Source organism: Microchirus variegatus, assembly GCF_963457635.1.
Source record: "Microchirus variegatus genome assembly, chromosome: 1".
NCBI lineage: Eukaryota > Metazoa > Chordata > Actinopteri > Pleuronectiformes > Soleidae > Microchirus > Microchirus variegatus.
In genome coordinates this window covers 16,546,281-16,568,718 of record NC_139802.1, presented here as the reverse complement: position 1 = coordinate 16,568,718, position 22,438 = coordinate 16,546,281, and the positions used below count along the sequence as shown (strand labels likewise).

The following is a 22,438-nucleotide window of genomic DNA, read 5'->3' as shown; positions in this document are numbered from 1 at the left end:
AACAAACAATGAAATAATAAATACGCTTTAAGAGAAACGGCGCGCGCGCGCGCGCGCGTGTGTCACTGTGAGCGAGAAGCAAGCTCCGTTACATTACGTTACACTACAGAGAGGGTTGCCAGGTTTTGTTTTTATCGTCTTTACATTTATTTGCATCATTTTGGTTATTCATTTATTTATTTGACTTAATTTACCTTGGGTACGTTGTAGAAATGTGCTTTATTTCTGTCAACCCCAGTCTTTACATGATGTGTCTTTCCATCTTATTGTTAATTGTGAAGAACTGTGTCTTGTGTTGACAGATAACGTTTGATACAGATGCTTCTTTGTAGGAGTTGTGAATAACATAATAACAGTTGTCTTCATGCGAAATGTGTTTTTATTAAAATGTTTCCAAATAAAAATCAAATGGCTTGAGTAGCTTTGCTGACTCAAATATTGTTTATATATATATATGTGTATATCAGTTACTGTAAAACTTCTTGGCCAGATTTCTTAAACTAAATGGGATTCCCTTCCCTTGATATATAAATAAATGGACCAGCTGTTGGTTGCCAGCACTACTAGGCTGGATCTATTCGATGCGGTGCGTCGAGAGATAAACGCGCAACTGGCAACCCCACTCAGTCAGAGTGCATGTGTGTGTGTGCGTGCGTGCGTGCTGTGGGAGCATCAGACTTCCCGCAGGGATCTCCAGGATTAAACATACACTCTGGCTGTTTATATGGCGGACAGAAAGTAAGTGGTGCTGCAAACACTTCCGTGCTCATCCACCGAGTGTCTCGGGGAACAAGCTGCGACACAATGGAGCAAGAATTTGAGGACATTGATTCGTCCGGGGGATGGCAAAACCTCTACAATGTAAGTCCGGACACTGGGCCTCTTGTGTTTCTATGGCGATCAGTTGCTAACTTACTTAGCGAGCTAAGTTGGTAGGCAGCCCGTAGGACAATTTTCTCTGTATTTTTGCCACATTTGGGTCCATGGCTGACACAGCCAGACAGTATAGACTACAGCACATGGTGTGAATGTAGTATTCGACGTTAAGCACCTGAGCAAAGGCGAACGTGAAAGTGGCAGTCAGCGCTACTGATCGCCGACTTCCGTAGCTACAGAGCTCGTTTAGAAAACGTGCGGCAGCCGCACTCGGCTAGCTAATGCTAATGCTGACGCTAGCAGACGTCAGCCGCAGTTTCTGAGAATTCATGAGGACTTCCAGAGAAAAGCGCGTGTGTTTTGCCACCAGCTGTCCAAGAGAAAGCAATCTTCAGTGAACAACACCTCGGTTCCCCCTTTAACTTTGGTTATAATCCTATCTATACTGGCTAGTAACCGGAAGATAACTAAATATGTTGTTAAACCATCACTGAAGTCAGCTTAAAGGTCTACTTATACAAGAAGATATTATTGTAATTAAATGTGCTGAAGTTGCCAGATAACATTTACAATTTTTTTTGAGGAGAGTTAAAAAGTACAACTTTTCAAAGTGTAATTTGTAGCTGTTGACAAGTAAAATGAACCTACATTCCTATCAGCCACTGTTATTAAACAGAAAATGGTAAAGCTCATACACAACCAACCTAATGGAAAAGACAAAATTACAATCACATTACACCTCAAAACAACACACATTACATTAAAACATCTTCGATATCTAGCTCAGCATGGGACAATATAAACGTTTCCCATAAAGATTATCCTGACCAAAATATTTGCAGTTCACTTCACATTATTTTTTTGATGACTGGGGAAAAAGGTTTTTATTTATGTATATTTTAGATTCTTAAACTTAAGCAGGTATAGCCTTTCGTCCACACTTACGCTGGTCAGAAAAATCACAGATGGAATGCTTTTTCTTTACTGAAAAGTAATTTGTTTAATAAGATCATAATCCGTCGCATCTAACTAATTATTATTACTTTTACTAACTAAATCACGATTACTAACTAAATCACAAGGACTGTATGTTAGTGAGTGAGAAGGGTTTGTATGGATAATTATATAACTATATGTTCTGTTTGTAATAAAGTAATTTGACATGGAGGCAATAAATAAACCTTATGATGATGATGTGATGACTGAAATATTAGAATTACCGCAAAATTTTTGTGAAATTTTTGTAGCCAAAATAAATAATACTTCTTTGGGCTTATTGTTGAAGCTTTTCTGAAGTCTGTCATTAATCAACAAACCTGTTTCTGTTGGATGTGTTATTTAGCAGAAAGATACCATTGCAGAGGCTCATAGATCATCTTTGGCCGCACCCCATTCACACAATGAAAGTAATTTGTAGAAACAATAACACGTGACAGTGTGACACAATAGCTTGGCAAATAAAATCATAGCAGAAGAGTACATGTTGGGACAGATAGACAATAAATACAGAACTTTTATTACTTCTGCCAAGGTGTGAACATGCATTTGTCTGTGACTGTGAGCAGAAAAAAATTCAGGTAATGTTAGGTTATAGTCCAGAAGAAATGATTACATTTTGGTGGCAATATGCATATGGTTATCATTTTGAATGGATTGATATTGTGGGGAATGTGAGCGGTCGTGTCGGAGGTTTGCACTCTCCGACTGCTTTCTCTACTTTCTGTACATGGTCATTTGATAAATGCTGTCATTGAATTCTACTTGCTACCACGTTTATCCTGTGGGGTGTTTGTATATCAGATGTATGCACTGGGTCTTCCATTGATTTTGCTGACTGGAAGAGAGGCCGCTAACGTCTTGTTTCCAACAGGAGATCCGCAACCAAGCCAGCGAATATCCTTATAAAGTGGCAAAACTTCCAGCAAATCGGAATTTGAACCGCTACAGAGATGTTAGCCCATGTGAGTCTTATGACGAGAGCTTTAATGAGAGTTTGGAATGTACTGCCACCAATGTCTGCTGTGATTTGTAACTTCTCTGTGACCTTCCACCTTGTTCCAGATGATCACAGTCGAGTAAAACTTGAAAACTCTGACAACGACTACATCAATGCAAGTTTAGTGATGATGGAAGAAGCCCAAAGAGCTTACATTCTTTCTCAGGTATGGGCATCATATGCTTTATAAATGATACTGTGTGCATTACATTTAGGGAATCTCTGAGTCACTTGGAGAAGAATGTGCAGGGTTTTACTTTGAGACCTTTGACTGACTTGACCTTACAGTGGATTTGTCTCCATGTATTTTTCCTTTACTGCTGCAGGGTCCTTTGAGGAACACCTGTGGTCATTTCTGGCTGATGGTTTGGCAGCAGTGTTGCAAAGCTGTTATAATGCTCAACAGAGTCATTGAAAAGGGATCGGTGAGTACACGACTTCTGCACCTGCCAATCATTCATTCATCACATTTTCCTCTTTCCCGTTTTGTACAAATGCTCAGGGTAAAATGTTCCAAGGTGTTGGACAGGACATTGGCACTAACGTATTCAATTGATGGTTCTACAACATACAGAACTTGGCATAAACATCACACATTTGTTGTTCCCTATTAAGGTGTTTCCTTACCAAAACCAAGGGTGTAAGGACGGAGAGTATTGTATTGCTATGTGTACAGAATGTACAGCCCATTGAGGCTGTGATTTGTGAATTGATTAGATTTGATAAGCCTAGGTTCAAAAAGACCAGATGGATATCATTTTGCATACTTGCTAAGTGCTGGATGAGAAGATGTGTACTATGACTGAAGCTTAGCATAAATACTGGAAGATGATGGGCCAACATTATAGTATATTTCGCTATTTGAAATGAGGTTTGTGACACTTTAAATTCAATGCAGTCTGTACTGGCAGTGCAGCAGTCATTACGCACTTCATTGGACTTCATTTATTTTCCAGACTAAGTGAAATGATTCTGTCTTAACAGGAAAAGTGTGCACAGTACTGGCCCACCTCTAAGGAACTGCAGATGTCGTTCACAGACACAGGCTTTGTTGTCAGGCTACTTTCAGAGGAGGACCGTTTCTATTACACAATCCGACTGCTCGAACTGCAGAACGTAAAGGTGAGCTTGGACAGGAGACTCAAAATAATCAAAATAAACTTAGAAACGTATATTGTAGTTTTAGTCTACTAGCATGTGGTACTGAAATGCACCACATTCATACAGAGCTCTCTATGCAACATTTTGTTTTCTGTCACAGACAGGGGAGTCGAGAGAGATCTACCATTTTCACTACACAACGTGGCCTGACTTTGGTGTTCCAGAATCTCCTGCCTCCTTCCTCAACTTCCTCCTCAAGGTCCGCGAATCGGGCTCACTCAGCCCGGAGCACGGCCCCTCTGTGGTGCACTGCAGCGCTGGGATCGGACGCTCGGGGACCTTGGCCTTGGTGGACACCTGTCTGGTCCTGGTGAGAACAGAGAAGGCAAAGAGAATTGTTTCCTCGTGTCTAAGTAAAAACAAAGAGTTAAAACATGATTTGCGAGGTTCAAGTTTTGACAGGAGAGTTAGATGAGATGTTCCCATCGTGGTTGTAATACTTTGTGATAAAGGAGCTGTTGTGGCATGTTCAGGTTATGCTTAAATGCACAAAGTATTTCTTATAATATAATACTTTGAAGCAGAAAAGACAGCTGCTACTCAATACCAGGTAAATACTGTGTTTTTTTTCCTATTTCTGATGAATAACTGGTAACCTCCTGCAGCTGCACTCCCACGCAGGTCTGAATGGGGAAAACAATTTGCTGATTTATAGGTTCTCATGTCTCGATAAGTACTGAATGTTCATGTATTGGTCTAACCTACAGTACGTGTTTTCTGTGGTCGTGTTTGACATTTGTTTCTGTCAGACATGAGCTTCATCCACAGTAAGATATGATGCCAGATAATCATAAATACAGGAAGTGGAGGTGTATGGGGCCTCTGGATGTTTGTCAAAAAGTTTAATGTGAAAGTAGAATTCAAAAAGTAGGAAGTTCTCCTAAAGCACAGATACTTCCACTACAACCGCCATTCCTGTTATTCAGATCTGCACTGAGCTTTACCTGTTATCATATCTTACTTAAAATATTCAGTGAAAACCTCTTTTTCGTTGTTTTCTAAACATGTTGTGTTTTGCAGATAGACAAGTGTAAGAATACATCCTCAGTGGACATACAGAAGGTGCTGCTGGACATGAGGGAATCACGAATGGGTCTGATCCAGACTCCCGACCAGCTCCGCTTCTCTTACATGGCTGTCATCGAGGGAGCCAAGCTCATTCTGACGGATAACTCCGTCACACAGGTAGTCCATTCATAAGGCATTTTGTTCTATGCAACAGTGATCCTGACTGGATTTTCTAGGTGTCTCATTGCATTATGTCTTCTGACAGCTGTTGCTGATGTGGTCAAATCCTTTTTGTTGTGGAGATGCAGTCATGCAAAGTCCTATAACAAATACAAGCCATGCCCAGTTTCTACATGACGGATGAAATGAAATTCTGTTATTTACACCTGAGCTGTTTGTTGCTTTGCGAAAATGCTCCGATAAAGCAACATTTTGATACATGATTTACTTCAAGTGTTACAAAGCACCGTACATGGTAATTTTGAAGCTTAAATCTTATTTAAATCAATCTTTAAATAAAATGTGAGGATTATATTCAGTTTACAGCCGTTTCCTTTATCTTTAAACTTTGTTTAGGTTTACTTTTTTAATATGCATTTCCAAAAATGTGCCCAGAGACCAATGTGATGATCAACAGAATGAGCCACCCAAAATGTATTAAAAATACTTTTCTCGGTTTGTCAGAAGTTTGTTGTTTTGGGATAAAAAAAACTCATGTTGTGTCCCTTTTTGTCTTGTAGCAAAGCGAGCAACTGCTGGAAAACAAGCATTCCTCACTGGAATCAGAACTTCCCCCGCCACCACCTCCACCCAGACTTCCCCTCAGCGACAGTAGACCCAACGGCCAGCCAGCACCCTGTGTGGAGCTGCAGGCCGACTCAGGAGACCACCTGTTGGCAACAGAGCCAGACAACCATGATGTGGCAGAGAACTCTGGAAAGTAAGTTCAGCTGAGTTCACATGACACATGTTTCAGAGTTGAACGATTTGTGTGCAGTTCACATTTCATGGCTTACTGTCATGTGTGCTAGAGTTTTTGTTGTTGTGAGTTCACACGCTCCACAATTGACTGTCAATGGTGGCCACATGCTACGCAGTCTTTGACCAGCACGAGCCCTTAGGGACCGGTCATTTGTGTCCACAGAGATCTGCAAACCTCCAGAGTCCTCTCATGCTCCATGTAACACAACATTTTGAAGTCCAGTTGGCGGCATGCTGTTGTTTCGGTCAAAAGAGACAACAAAGACGGTAACTTGGAAACTTGCTTCAGATAATAATGTGAGGAGGTGTGCTGGACCAACACATGCACAGCTCTGTGTTCAAAGAATACATGAACATAAAAATGAGGGTGAACTTCTGGTAAGAAATTGGCATTACTGGAATTGAATCAGAGATTGAGTCGACATTCGTGGAATGCTGGAATGACTCGGTCCCTCGTTTTTAAGAGCGGAACAGTGGGCATGTATGAAAATGCAGTAATGCGAATCGGCTTTTCACTCGCACAGAATGTGGAAAGTTTGATCCTGACCTTAGTAGTATGTCTCATATACAAACCACATGTCCTCACAAAAGCACATGTGAGAAATTACTCGTAATGTGAACTGACATCTGAAACAGGACAGGATTAGACTCAGTTTGTTTTTTTTTGTTTTTTTATCGTCTCTACATTAACTGAAGTTTTCTTGTAGCTCTCCCTGATTTCTGCCATATTTGTGATTCAAATCTAACTGATGGAGCAGGCTGGAAATGTTATTTTTGAGTCTGCAACACATGTTGAATGTGTGCATGAGCTAGGACTGATGTAACAACACATTTACTGTAAATGTTTCACCTCACATTATTGAAAACTTAATTGTTAAAGTTGAAAGCCACACTTAATTTTTCACTCAAGAACATTATTGTGGGTTTAACTATATGACATGTACTGTGATGTTATTTCTGGCACAACAGTGATGTAGTAATGTGTCACTCACACACGGTTTTCTCACCACTTCCTCTTGTCTGACTCTTATTTAAGTGTCAGAAAGCGACACCGTGAGGAGAGGATTGCCAGCACTGCACAGAAGGTCCAGCTGATGAAACGGAGACTGACTGACTCTGAGAGGAAACGAGAGAAGTGGCTGTCCTGGAAGCCCGTCCTGCTCAATGTCGGTGCCGGTGCAGCTTTGGCTGCCGGCCTGCTAGTTTTCTGGATGTACTCCCAGTGAAACACTCTGGCTGACTTAAAAACTGACTCTTAATTAGCACCAGTACCTGGGTTTAGGTACTTCTCTTAGCAGAATTGGATGATAAGATGTGCATAACTGAGGGTATTTATTTCTCTAAGGTCAAAATGCGGGAGCGCTAGATCAAATGAGTGTGTGTATATTTTTCATGTAACATCTTAAAAATAGTAACATCTCAGGATCTCGGTGCCAGCACGATGATTTGATTTCCTTTCCTTCTCGTCACTGTTGATGAATGTACTGTATCATAAATCGCTTTGAAAGGATTTTACTAAAGGTGCAGTAAAAAAAAAAAAAATCAAAGACAAAAAATACTCTGACAAGTTTATTTTTGCATTCTTTATTTGTAATGGTCAGATGTGTGTTGATCATCTTTGGACATGTTTTACAGTTTGCATTTCAAAATGACTTGTGTTGACTGCCCATCCTACCATAAATGTGTAGGGTGATTCCTCTTCTTAAAAACATCAGCCTTGGGTGTGTGTTTTTTCCCCCTCCTGTAACAAAATCCACATTTTGCATTTAACGGATCATCAGAGCACCACTTGTTCTTCCATTTACATTGAGCAGGACAACCCTATGCGTTTTAGACTCTAACCATTAACCATTTACCTTCTGTTAAAGGAGCACATTTTTCATAGGTTTTGTTTATCATATGAATCATAGAAGCTCACAGCTTAATGTGTGTATTCACCCACTGGATGGGTTCATGTGTGTTCAGGTTATCTCGTTTAAGGAAACCAAAGCAAAGCTGTCCATTTATTTTTTTTAATTGAAATACCAGCCAGGCAAGCTGTTGATCCCCCCCCCCCCTCTTTGTATGGGACGTGTTTTCTGGAAGATCTTTGACATAATTTACACCTGCATTGCATAGTGTTCTGTGTCACGGCACCTTTTGTGTTCCATGTGACCTTTTAATTTGAGCCCATATGTGTCACCAAATTGGTTGTCAATTGACCAGGACCAATGTAAAGCTGCACTCATGCAATTTGGACGTTTCGTGCGTTTGTTTGCTGGGTTGAGATGGCTTTTGATGTGCCTTGGAAGTTAGTGAAGTGGGGAAATGTGTGCTCCAATGTTTCCTCGCTTGATCAGTACAGAACAAGGTTTATGTAAGCTGTTGTTTCCCACATAATAACACATAATTACAGTGACCGATTAGCCAGTGGTGTGATTTGCATCAGACGTGACATTAGCACATACCGACTCCTGACATGACCCCATGTATTAGTGATCAGCTGGTTCCATGGCTTTGACTCTGTGTTCATTTAACCCAAAAAGGTTTGACCATTACATTCCATCAATGCTTCTTTTCCACATAAGATTTCAGGGGAGTTTTGTACATTACTTAGCTGTGGTGAGAAACATGACAGATGGTGTTTTGGAGGGGAAAAAAAGCAAACAAAATATGAAACACAGATTCAAATAAACATCTTTTTTAATCAAATCCTCTTTGTCTGCTTGTATAATTTCCTGTAATTTTGTCTCTGTATGAAGCAGATCTACCGTGTCCACCCACACTCTTCTCCCCATCCCTCCATAATTACATTCTGACCATGAGTGAAATCAATGCAGTCAGACTGGAGGTCTCTCACTATGGATTCCAGGAATTGATTCAATATTTCAAGAAGAGGCATTGCTAATACTGACTACTGCACTAATTTTATTTTCTCTTGTCTGGGTGATGACATTGCTCTATGTGGAGGAGAAAGTACCAGAAATATTACATACATATTTTGATGTATAATACGCCAGCAAAAATCATGGCTCAATAGTGTAAAAGTAATGGATTTGACATATGAACAGATTTGTGCATTATGCAGACACACAAATGAATTGACATTACAAATGGGCACTGTAACTGTACTCAAGTACAAAATTCACATATCTGTGCTCTACTATATTTATATTTCTAGCAACTTTTACTCCACTACATTTCCAAAATAGTGTACTTTTAACCCACATTTCCTCTAACTATCTTTGTCACTTACTGCTAAATAAAATCAGAAGAAGAGTTGGTAATTTATATAGAGGTTTTCTAGTTTGACAAGCTGTTTAAACTCGTGTTGTCATTCACACATCTTTCATACCCATTCACACACTTCAACATGGGATTTTGTGTCTTGCTCAAGGATACATATAGTCTAGCAGAGCCAGCACAGGAATTGCTTGTATAGATCTCTACATTCTATAGTTTTAATTCATGGAGTTTCATATTTGAAAAACATTCCGAAAGGCCATAAAAAGCCCAGACAAATCTTATTTCACAGAGTGACGTCACAGCAGTTGCAGTACCCACAGTGGCCACCATGTGAAAATTGTCTTCAGGGGGCGGTGCTCTATCCAGTTCATATCATACATCCATGGGCGGTGCTCTATCCAGATTTCATCCATGTTTTTCCGCCACAATTTAAACGGACGCCTGTCACTAGTGGTTGTCATGGGTTACTTTTAACTCTCAAAACTAAATGCTTGCTTTGTATACACGCTACGCATGTATGTGAACAAATAGCAAACACGGCTCAGATTAGAGTAGAATGGTTCTTTCGTGGTAGCAACCTACTGCTAATGTCGTTAGCCATTTAGCTTTAAAGCTAACAAGAAGCAGCTGAAATAATGTCTCTGCCTCCAGAGAAAGCTTCCGAGCTGAAGCAGATCATCAACAACCACCTTCTCAAGGTGAGCGAGCTGCACTTTCAATACACGTTAACGCTATTAGACAAGACCAAGTGACATTATTAACGAGAAGTTTGTTTATTGAAAAGTGTGAGAGGACGCAATTCTAACTACTTAGTGATGTCTGTTTCAGTCTAGTGGACTAAAGCTCCAACACATTCTCTATGGTATCCTCTACTTCCTGTGTCATATCAATTATATATTATTTGTTTACACATTGATCAGCCACACTATCAAAACAATTTTAGTGATTTTGCTCATCAGTGCATTTGGCTTTTAGCTCAAACTCACACTCACTCTGGTGCACCTATTGTGCATCTATTAGCACAGTTTCCTAAAACATTCAGAGTTTGAATTCCCTTTTAAGGTCAAAGATTTTCAGTGTGCAACTGTGATGCCCACTGCTATAGTTTGTCCATTGACCTTAACACAGTGAAGGGAATGATTAAAAGCAGAAGTGAGGGGCAAATATTCCAATGAATTCCAAATCCAAAGACGCATCATTAACTGTAAATGCAAGGGAGTCCTTAGTGCATTCACCGCTAAATGTGAAATGTCTCCAAATACAAATGGAGTAGTGGGGCTGATTCCTTGTTTTCCTGGTTATCAGATGGATATCCATGGGAAGATTCGAGAGGTGCTGGCCGAGACTGTGAAGGATGATCAAGGGCGATCACATCAATCTCTGTCTGAGGCCAGCTTTCTCCGTGCTCTGCAGAGCAGGGGTATCATTGATGATGTAATGAAGGACCTCCGCTTAACTCAGGTATAGCAACCATTTTGCTGGCAACTGTCACACAAGCTTTTTTCAGACATACACTGAGAAACTAATTTCAACCTGTGTCTCATAAAGTTGTCTGCTCTTATAGGACACACCCACAGATGCCGAAAGAGGACTTCCTCCAAAGCCTGGGGCTAACTTTGTCAACAAAGATATCACTGCTGAAGAGCTAAAGCTGAAGCAGCTGAAGAAATGTAAGTGACACTATTTATTACTGCAAAATACAGAATGTTTTCTGTAAGGTACAAATATACAAAAGCTGTCTTTATATAGCCCTACATTTTTGAGGGTATTATGAACTAAACAGATGAAAGTTTTTGTTAAAATTTGATTGATTACATTCTTTATATTTCTTTCAGCCAATGTTAATCCATTACGGCGTTACCTGTATCTCCAAGTACTTGGAGGGAAGGCGTTTCTGGAGCACCTCCAGGAGCCAGCGCCTTTACCAGGACAAGTGTGCTCCACGTTCACACTCTACTTGCACTTCCGCAACCAGAGGTTTCGCTCAAAGCCAGTGCCTTGTGCCTGTGAACCCAGCCTGGAGGAGGGCTTCCTCTTAGAGATCCACAGAGATGGCATAGGTATACATGTAAATCAGTATTAATGTCCCTGCTGCATCATGTGACTTCAGATATTAATAGGTTATTATCATATATTAAAACTTATTGGTTACTGCAGGAGAGGGCAATAAAATGGCAGATGCTACCGAATTGCTGTCCGTATGTGACCCGGTTCATTTGGTGCTGATCAAGACAAACACCTCCAGTGAGACGACGCTGGTCTCATCCTACTTCCTGGACTGGCGGACAGTCCTCAGCTCATCCTCTGGAAAGACCTGCTTTGCCGTAGAGCTTATGGGAGTTGGTAAGCAAGATTGGCTTTTCTTTATTTTATTGTATGCAGAATATTGTGACACACAAGGCAGCAGGAATATAGTTGCAGTAGTTAAAAAAGTATGTGTTAGTCAATAAAGGTTTAATGTTGTATTGAAACAAGCTGCCACACAAAGGCCCTCTTACTAAAGTCATGTTTTTGTAATTATTTAGATTGCATGTGCCATTTTGCTAAGAAGCATTTCACATAAGTTATCAAATATCAAGCAGTAGAATTTTTTTTTTTTTAATCGACTAACACATGAGGCTTTCACTCTTCAGGGAAAACTTCCCTCATTTTATGTCTAATGGTTGTGTACTTGAATGCAGCTGTGTACACATTATGCTTTTATGAATTTAATAAAACAATCAATGATTAAATGGGAAGCAGCTGCTAATATAATATTACTGAAATATTGTGTTTGTTCTCACAAAATTATATATGTCAAAGTTATTGTTACCATACTGTGCTTTTAAAGACTGTATGTGGAGCTGATCCTGCCACACTGAATGCTTTTATGTACAGTCAACATTTAGATTCCCCCAACACATTGGCATCCGAATGTCTGTCTCATATCCTCTTAAAATAAAGCAACGTCTTATAACCTTTCTTCACAGGCTGAATATGTCAGTCTATCTTCTCTGTTACCATCTAAACCTCTTCAGAAGATGGAACACTATTTTAAAAGAAATAAGAAGCAAAGATCAGAGAGAGAGACAATTATCAAGTTATCTAACATTTGAGTAGGTGAAACAGAATCTCGTTTATGGTCTTGGAAGGGTCCTGACTCACATTTCTTTGTAACTGTTTAGCGAGGGGATATAATTGCAGTTTATATAAACCTGTGTCTGTGTTTCTCACCAGGAAGTGAATGTAAAGTCCCAGCTGGTGTTCTGACAGTCAGTCTGGAGCTCTACCCTCCTCTCACAGAGACTCTGAGCACTGATATCATCAGCACACAGGTCAGCACACTGGAGGGGGCCCCCCTCGTCCATTTTTCTATTTATTCATCAGCTTCCTCAGGTTTCAACAGTTACAGGAAAACTCATCACCCAGCTACTGTGAACTCACAGTGAATCCCGCGTAGGATCAATACTGCTGAGAGTCTAAAAGTCATTGTTAAAGATACATCAAAGCTCTATTTTTAGTGCATGATGTGACTCTGTGTTTCTAATTCAGCAATCACTGGAGAGGCATAGGACGGCAGAGAAGGAGAGGCTCTTCCTGGTTTATGCCAAACAGTGGTGGAGGGAGTTCCTGGAAATACGACCGTCACACCAATCCAAAATGGTCAAGATATTTGCACAGGTTCATCTAAATCTTTGTGGCTTCAGCCTGGTTTTATTTGCACTTTAACATTGACACATTCATTTAGCATGTTAGTGGTTTGGGGGGGATCTAATCGTGATTATTGATTGCTGAAGCCCTTGCTGTCCCATGACCTGTGGCTGTGTGTCTGTGTGTTACACAGGATGAGAACGGCATTAACAGACCAGTATGTTCCTATGTGCGTGTTCTGCGCGCTGGCCGGCTGCTGGAGAGTCCAAGACAGGCGGCCCGCTTCGTCAGCCTACTGGCCCATGAGAAAGCCCCAGTGGTGGGAGGAGGAGGAAGCAAACAGGAGCAGTGGTGTACGTTAATGGCTTTCCTGTGCAGAGGAAAGGTAAGAATAATGGATCTTTGGCAGCCACAACAGAGGTGATTAATTTTTAAGAATAGAAAAAGGATATACACATTCAGACTTGTGCTGATATTTCCCTTCGTATTCATTCATTCTTGAGAAAGCAATGTACCAAGATCTTTACTGTTAATGAGATGATGGCTGATTTATAGCTTTTCATACCTGAGTTCCAGTGAAGCAGTACATCATCCATGAGTTCTTCTGAATGACGTAGATTTCCTGACCAGTCATGAGATGTTATAAGATAATGAGTGTCAACTCTATTTTTGCTTCTCTGTGTCTCACTGTGGCAGTCATCCAAATTCTCCCTTTAGTCTCTCTTTAATAGTTAGTTCTATGTGGTATAATGTTTACTTTGCTCTGTCACCCTGTATAAACAGTATACACAGTGGATAATCAGTTACAGTTTTGTAGTGGTAAAGATAACCATGTTACTCAAATGCAATATTTGCACATCCTCACAATGACGATTCTCAAATATGTCAACTGTAATCATTATTGTGACATATGTGACATACCCATAGAATGATCCCTTTTGTATTACACAGAAAGTGGGTTCTCTTCAAAGGAGTCCGATGTTTGAGTAAATCAAACACCAGCTTTAGGGTGGGCTTTTTGTTTTATTATGCTAGGCCGCGTCTGGACCTCGCATATGACTAACAGGTCACATAGTCTTGGGTTTGCACCGACTCCATTTCTGAGTACAGCTGATTGTGTCATTTCTGAGAAAGAAGGATTTCCACACAGTCGACTGACCGATCCATTTTCATCTCTTGACTAGATAGCGTGGAATTTCCTTTGCCACCACAGGATAAATGTTTCCTGCCTCTCTTCTGAGAGCGGCTGGCAAGGCAGACAAAAACACAACTCTCACAAAGTGGCTCTTGTCAGCTGTGATTTATGAGTTTCATTCCAGGGAAAATTAATTTAGCCTCATCAGTCCCCAGCCTGTTCTGATGCTGCCGTCCATATTAGCACTTCTGGGGAACATCTATCATTCTGACTTGCCTGTTGATCGAGCTCAGCACATGCAGCAGCAGCAGCAGCCCCTCGCTCAATTCAGGCCCCTTTACTAGAGGTGTCAAATAAATGTTGCTTACTGTCACAGACGATTTCATGATTGCAGAGCGTGTTTCGTCTCCTGCAGACTTTTCTTTTATTCAACACTTCTCTGAAAAAACCAACAGTGCACTGAGAAGAGGATATTGTATTTCTGTGCGAACAGACATGACATGATTAATAAGACGAGCAGCAACAAGGACTGCAGTAAATAAGTGAAATTTTGTTAAAACCTAAAATGTGCCAAGATTAAGCTGTATGCTGTCACTGTCAATAATGAATTTGTCCTGTAACTGTTTTGTACTTAATCGTAGAAATGTTATTTAAACAGCTGTTACTAAATATGCATTTTCAACTGGCATCACTGGGCCCAAGCTGAGTTTAACATTGCAAGTGCGTTTCTCCACAGTTTAGGAATATTTCAGATATCATTTTAATATCTTATGAGGCAATATTGGATTTTTTGGAGCGTAAATTCTTTTACGTTTTCATAAAAACAAATCATAATATTTGCAGCAACAAATTGAAACATTTGGCAAGGAAATTGTAATATTTCAACATATGGCTGGAAAACAGACATTCATTCACAACTGCCGCAACTTTAAAGTCAGTTATACATTTTAATAGTGTGACTTGTCGTTGTAAATAATAATAATAACATAAAATAGGCTTCTGAAGCATGGGAGGTTACTCTCATCTTTGTGGAGCAGAATATATATAACAAAATAATCCAGGCAGCATTTTCAGATGGAATTTAGAGGTTTCATCAGGATTAAAATAATCTGTTGCAATATGACATGATCTGAAATTAACCAAAATAAATCCTCTCGTCCTTATAGTGCAACTATACTATAATAAAATTGAGTTAAATCTGAGTGTATGAGTCTTTATTAAGGAGATAGAGAATTCTAAAAACACGTTTAACCTAAGTTTGACAGTGTGGTTTTATATTTTTCCATCTCCGTCTGTCCTGCAGGGGGATTGTGAAGACCATGCCACCCTGCTGTGCAGCCTCCTGCTGGGCTTTGGCCTCGATGCATACGTGTGTGTGGGCACAAAAGCCAAGGGAGTGCCGCACACTTGGGTTCTGACTCGGGGTTGTGATGGAAGCATTACTTTCTGGGAAAGCCTGACAGCACACAGGTATTTTAATATGATAATAAAGAGTTCTGTAACACACTGCTTTTGCCGCACTCCTGTTTGTTTGGTAACAAACGACAACATCTACATAAATGATGTGTTTCTCCTGCTGTTTTAATCAGACCAACAGATTTTTTAGTTTAAAGAAAAACAAAATAAGTGATGCCAAGGTTAAACAGTGTCAGTCATGAATTTGTCCTGTAACTGTTTTGTACTTTACTGTTAATTTGTAAGAAGACTGAACTTGCCTCTTCTTCTGTGGTCAGATACCTCCATCAGGCCATAGACCCAGATGCTCCGCCTTTGTCCCCCCAGCCCAAACCACCGCCCCCCTACCGCACCGTGGGCTGCGTCTTCAACCACCAGACCTTCCTGGCCAACTGCCAACCATCTGATGCAGTGGAACTCTGTGTCTTTGACTTCCAGGTAGGAGAGTGGTGTCCTTTACAGCTACACCCATTATCACTAATTGGAAGAAGTGGGATCCATTATTCTGATCCAATCTTGCTTTACATGCGTACGGTTTATCCTTTAGATAGTGAGTAGAATTAATGTTTTCCCTCCTCGTCCATTCAGAATCAGTCTCGTTGGAAGGCGATGAGTGAAGAGGCTCTGAAGTCTGTCTGCGCCCCGGGCTCTACCACCTCTCTGCCACCTCTGCCTCCACTCTGTGCTCCATCTCTGGAAGCTGCTGCTTGCAGCAACCAGCTGGAGTTAGAGATGCGCTACCTGATTTCTGAGCACAGAAAGGTGAAAGGGCTGCTGGACATGGGCATCTGAAGCTTTTTAGATGATTTAGAATGCAACAGTCCCCCTAATTCCTGAAATGATCATTTAATTCCTGAAATGAAGTCATTTAAAAAACATAGTATATATTTTGTTCCACTAGGGGTCTCCCAATCTAAATGATAAGAGAAGACCTAATTTGATAGCAGGATTGACTCTTTTGATCCTCAATTTCATAGGAGTACTCAGCAAAATACTCAAATACTTCATTTTGTATTTTACCATAAATTGTAGTAAAACATACCGATTGATTGTTTTGATTGAATTGTGTCAGTTACATTCGAGGTGCTGTGTACTAACGTTCATTGGAAGAGTTTCTGATTGTTGAAGTGTGGGTCTCTGTGATGCTCCCTCCTCCAGGACCTGGAGCTGGCAACAGTGTGGGACGACCACCTGTCCTACCTGCTGTCCTCCGCCTTATCAGCCTATGAGCTGGAGCGCTGTACCGGCGTGTCCTGTGGCAACGAGGAGTTCCAGGATGCGCTGAGGAGAACACTGGCAGACGGGCACACGTTCAAAGGCTTCCCCATACATTTCTTACACCACAACGCCCGCAGAGCGTTTGCCACCTGCCTCAGGTAAGATAGATTTGTGAATATACTTATGGACAAACAAACAAAATGTTAGCAGGTTGTATTCCAAATTAACTCCTGTAATTTTTATATCAACAATACAACCACCTAATATACTATATCACTATGTTTCTGTGTTGCACAATGTGTAAAAAACTTTTTTGTGAGATGTTGCGTTTGTTGTCTTCTGCCCATAAAACATAGAAAACATGATGAACTAGCTTCATCATCCTTCACTGATTATGATAAATATCTAATTACTGAACATCCCTTTCAAGTATCAGTGTATCATTCTATCATTCTTACAATCTCTCCAAGCGAGCGACGTAAAGCAACAGATTATAAATGTACGCTCACACAGTGAGACAGCCGGTATTTTACTGTCTGTGTGTAAAATTCAAAGTTAATGTTGAAAGTGCATTTAAAATAACCACTGTGACCAAAGAGAAACCTAAAATACAAAACATATTATAATAATAATAAAACCAGACAATATATGGAAAATACAAAAAGCAATAAAACATTTTAAAATCATAAATGTAAGAGAATAAAATAATTGCACAGCAGCAGCAAATGAAATCAAGGTCTCGGCGAATAACTCATAGCACTCAGGCATTCCTTCATTTTGGCCCCATGTTTGTCAGTGTAACTTTTAGAGCAAATAAATTGTTGTTATTGTTTTTATTTTGTAAAGGACCCTGCCGCTCGTCACATTTATTGTCTCTTGTCACTGTCTCTGTGCAGGTCTCCGTTTTGTCAGGAAATAGTTAGTTGCCGTGGTGACCATGTGAGGCTGGCGGTCCGTGTTCGGGTGTTCGTGTATCCGGAGAATGCGTGTGCCGTGTGGCTCATGTTGGCGTGTAAATATCGCTCTGTGCTCTGAGCCACAGACGTATGGTTTCTCTTCTTTATGTTGCACTCTGGCGTCAGACTGTTGTAAATATCTTCCTGAGGAAAACACAAGTGCTTTTATTGTTTACTATTGACAGACTGTCCTAGAATATCTATGTCCATGATCCTCATTCAATAATGAAGTGTCACTCAGTGATGAAGACATATACACGGCTGTTATGCCAACTCTGGTGCTTTGGTGTCGTTTTGTAGTCGGGTAGACTGATCATTATGTAGAGACTTTTACACACAGAATTGTATTAATATATCTATTTTTTTGGAAAATAAATTTAACGTTTTGTCAAACTGTGTATACGTTTTTCCAGTAGAACACATTTCTTATTGTCATTTTTTTGTTTATCTTTAAAAACCTATGAAATTTTACAGCAGTCCATCATGACACCAGTGCTACATGCACAAAAGGACTGAACAAGTGAGTAAAGTTTGTAGTTGGGCGGTAACAATAAATCTATCAATTACAACACAAATTGTGAAATATTTTTGTGATAGTAATAATATAATGTAAAAATATTAGTATAATATTTATAGTAGTGTTTTCTGGTTTTCTGCCTTTTATGGATAAAACAATTCTGTATCGCATTTGGAACAATGTACAGTACTGTGCTTAAGTTTCAGGCACCACCAGCTCTGTTGTTTTTTTCTGTCTGTCAAATTCTGTGATCATTGGAATTTGGAATGAAGTGATGCGACTTAAAGCTGCTCTTATATATTAGCGAGCTGTCAATCAGTTTAACTTGTGTCAACATGTGCATGTAATGCTCAAGCATGTCTTGAATAAACCTGGCGTAATAGATGTTTTGTATTACAGCAGATATTCCTTTAAATTAAATAGTAGGACAAATACAGGATTTACCAGTAACATTAATTAAGGTTCCACAAGGTATTAACAGAGCTGTGTTATTGTTCAAGTGTAAGGGTAGATCACTCTAAATACTTGACACCTGTAGAGGATGTTTTTTTTTCTTCTAAAAAATATATATATATTTTTTTTTTAATGAAAAAAAGAAACAAACAAACTATACATATTTATATCTGGATATGTTCCAGTAAAGTAAAAATAGAAATAATTATCCTCTATTGTCATTATAGCATTGCTATTACAACACATCTAATGGTGGCCTAAGACTTCTGGACACTACTGTATTTGTAATAGTTTTATAAATTAGTCTGGCTTTGTAATTCTTGCACATAGAAACTGTTCACAAAATTATCTGAAGTCATAAACACTGTATATAGTTATACACATATTTGTAATACATTTACACAACACTAGATGGCGCTTTAAGACTGATGTTGGCACACTGAATGGCAGCTGTAGCTCTGAGTTCCATCCTGATTTGGTCGTGATTCAGTACACATCTGTGTTTCTAACTGTAAACTGCAGCTCGACATACACATCGTACCATGTGTAACATCACTTCACCGCTCCAGTGCATTCGATAGCGATGTATCGTATAAATCAGGAGTATTTGTTAAAAGAAAAAATCAATGTAGGGAGAAGTAAAAAATAAAAAAAAGGAAGGAAGAAATGAATTTAATTTCACTCATGTTGCAGAATCCTTAAGATATTTTTCACTTCTGAAATTGAGGAGAAACCACAGTAAGCCTATTATTCTGGCTCGAGAGCCTCTAAAATCCCACAGGCGAACATCGACTTCTAATTTGAGGCTGACTGATGGTGAAATTGCAGAGAAGGCGAACTGACAGCTGCCTGGTTGAGTGAGTTATTGTGTGGTTAGTCAGCTCAGAAAGTTTTGCCCTGATTGAAGTGCTGTATTAATTGACACGCAGAGGGTAGTTTTGTTTTATGGCCTGTTTTCCTCTGCTTCTTTTTCCCCTGCCTCTCCCCCGCTCTGCTCCCTCCTCGTTGCCCAGAGCTGTTTGGAGTTGTGGGGGGAAATCGTTGACACATCAGCCCAAACTTTGCAGCCTGTGAGGATGGCCAATTAATTAGATTTTTCCAGGAGCTAATTTGCAATTCTGCCTTTGCCCCAGAGTTGTTGAATGTGAAGATCAGGAGGGAGGCTGAAAGAGTGAAATATAGAGAGCTAATGAATTATTCCTCCTTTTTTTTCCTGAATGTCACACACACACACCTTGGCTCCACTCATTACTGTATACGACAGAAAAATGTAGAGCAAAGGAAGTGTTTGATGCTGGGAACGCAGGTATGTTTTCAGTCCATATTAAACAGCAGTGCTCAGGTGTAATTGACTAATAGGCCCCATGGGACTGAGATACTTTATAAAACGGGAAGAGAGGATTAGGGGATTGCTGGCTTCTAACAACGCTGAGTGTAAAACCTTCACTTACACTTCACAACTATCTCAGCACAGCAGCTTACATGTAGTGTCTGCATTCAGGTGAGACTTTCAAATTGAACATTTTGGTGTAGACTTGAGTTGGCGCTGTGTTTGTATGCATATCACCTTTGATATGGTGTCATCTAAACGTGTAAAGTGAACGTATTGATTATCAGCTTCACCATATACAATGATATTCATGGCTTTGCAGCTTGTAAGGATGATAGGAAGTGTTAAAGTGGATATAGATAGAACGCACTTGCAGGTGCAGGTTCTGTTTGAATTCAGTTTGAATTCTTTATTTTTTTTCCACACATGAAGTCATCGTCGTATTCCAAGGCACGAGCTGCTAATGAGTGGCTTCCATCCACAGACAACACGCGCGCGCACACTTCACAAGTATTGTCAATAACTGTAATAACGGTGTTGGTTGGGGAGTAATATGTTGTGGCTCACAGCCGCGCTTCGCACATTACTGTGGCAACTTTGTTTATTGTGCCTCGCAGTCAAATACAATTCACTGAGAATTAATAAACGGAAAACTCATATTGTTCACACTGTGAGCTTTGTGTGTGCATGTATGGGTATCTGTGGGGACTTTTGACTGGTCCTTGTGTTTCGTCACCCCTTAAAATGGCTTTTTGACGGTTAAGGGTTCGGCACTTAGTTGTGATTGTTAAGGTTATGATGTCAATGAGTGTCCTTACTATGAATGCTGCACAAACGTGTGTGTGTGTGTGTGTGTGTGCGTGTGTGTGTGTGTGTGCGCGCTCTTGTACTTGCAGCAGTCTGAGGACAAGTGAGTGTTTTTAACCAACAAAGTGAGGTCATTTTTATGAAGTGAGGACATTTTGGCCGGTCCTCACTTTGTTTTCATTGAAATCACTCCCTGAGGCTGTAAACATGCTATATACTCTGTTTTTAACAGAGGTCCTCAATTTGGTTCAAAAACCCGTTATCCAGTCCTGGCGTTTCACACACTTTATGCTCTGGGGCTCCACTTGCAGACATTTTATGGTACTGTACCCAGTAGTTCTTTATAGATGTCATTCATGAAGTAGTGTGTTTTAGACGACCCGGGAAGTTAGAAAGGAGAGAAAAGAAAGAAAAAAGCTTTAGCATGAGAAACCGAATATCCAAATTAGTTGGATATTGGATGTGAACTGATTGTTAAAATGTTCTATTAAAGAAAATATGCAAAAATATACATCTTTCTGTATGCTGTAAAGTGGTTTTAAAAATTGAATCGGCTAAAATCGGTATTGGCAGGTCAAACTTCTTGAAAAAAAGGAAATCGGAATCGGCCCCAAAAATGGCAATCGGTGCATCCCTACATACGATATTATTGTATGAGACATTCATACAGTAATGACACGTTAACAGTGTAGTTTATCTTCTTTCATTACTTTTATGCAACATAGTATTACAGTAATATCATCTCCTCTTAACCACAACCACTGTTATTACCAAGCTGGAAATTGCATTAAAATGTGAAAGTATTGCAATATTATTGCCTATTTATTGTGGAATTATTCTTACTCTTCTGTTATGTAAGGTGTTACCACCTATTTTTTTTATTTAGAATTATTCCTTTCACATTCGTACAGTAGGCCTTTGTGTGTTTTTTGATAACAATACAAGAAAGTTTCTAAAACTTAAGTTCCAACTTCATGAACCCCAGGTTTCTGGATGGTAGCCACAGCCCAGCATCAGATTAATCCTCCTCCTACAGCAGGTGTGATCTCACGGAGGACATGATGCATATATCGGCTGTACAACAAAGAAACAGTATATGTATGCATTTACATACATTGCCTTCCTTGTTATTTATTAGGCTGCTAATATTCTCGTTCCCTGGTCGTCATCCTCCAGGCCAAAAGCTTGTCTCTGTGCACGCTGAGCACAGGTGTGGCTGAGCTTCGATGTTTCCTTGCGGTCGCAGCAATAACAAGTATAAGTTCTCAAAGCCTGTGTGATAGTAGAAGCAGCTCATTATGTTGTTGTCAGCAGATGAACCTAATCCACTGTACAGGCCTTGGGTTCTGTTCGAGTTTGTCAAGTAAATGAGAAGACTAATGGCACGTCTCCTTATCAGTGGTGTTTCTCAATTGCGGTAATACATCTACTGACAGACACCAATGTATCAACTAATTACTGTGTTTCAGCCGTATATAAAAAAAACTGTGTGTGTGTGTGTGTATATCAAACACATATACATGACAGTGGGGGCTGATACTGATGTCGGGGAAACTGTACCACTTATTGCACATAGTGGGGGTGGCTGTTCTGGATGTTTTCTAACCAGGGTTGGTTGTTTGATCCCCACCTTTCCAATCCTTTTCCAATGGTATGTAATACAAAATTCACACACTGTAAATCAGTCTGA

The 22,438-nt window shown here is 40.0% G+C and overlaps 2 protein-coding genes across 2 annotated transcripts; both read left to right on the top strand.

The window, feature by feature from the left end:
- Positions 1-738: 738 nt before the first annotated feature.
- On the top strand, positions 739-7,888 carry ptpn2a (protein tyrosine phosphatase non-receptor type 2a). The gene is made up of 9 exons (XM_083890419.1): positions 739-861; positions 2,747-2,837; positions 2,938-3,038; positions 3,199-3,297; positions 3,857-3,994; positions 4,134-4,343; positions 5,054-5,218; positions 5,782-5,981; positions 7,059-7,888. The coding sequence occupies exons 1-9, from the start codon at positions 805-807 to the stop codon at positions 7,246-7,248; spliced, it is 1,251 nt and encodes a 416-aa protein (XP_083746545.1). The 5' UTR covers positions 739-804; the 3' UTR covers positions 7,249-7,888.
- A 1,994-nt stretch (positions 7,889-9,882) lies between these two features.
- On the top strand, positions 9,883-17,720 carry cep76 (centrosomal protein 76; the record flags this gene model as incomplete). The annotated part of the gene is made up of 13 exons (XM_083892009.1): positions 9,883-9,945; positions 10,553-10,708; positions 10,812-10,917; positions 11,083-11,307; positions 11,405-11,590; positions 12,464-12,561; positions 12,779-12,907; positions 13,071-13,262; positions 15,316-15,482; positions 15,746-15,905; positions 16,056-16,229; positions 16,626-16,843; positions 17,582-17,720. The coding sequence occupies 13 exons, from the start codon at positions 9,883-9,885 to the stop codon at positions 17,718-17,720; spliced, it is 2,013 nt and encodes a 670-aa protein (XP_083748135.1).
- Between the last annotated feature and the right edge of the window lie 4,718 nt (positions 17,721-22,438).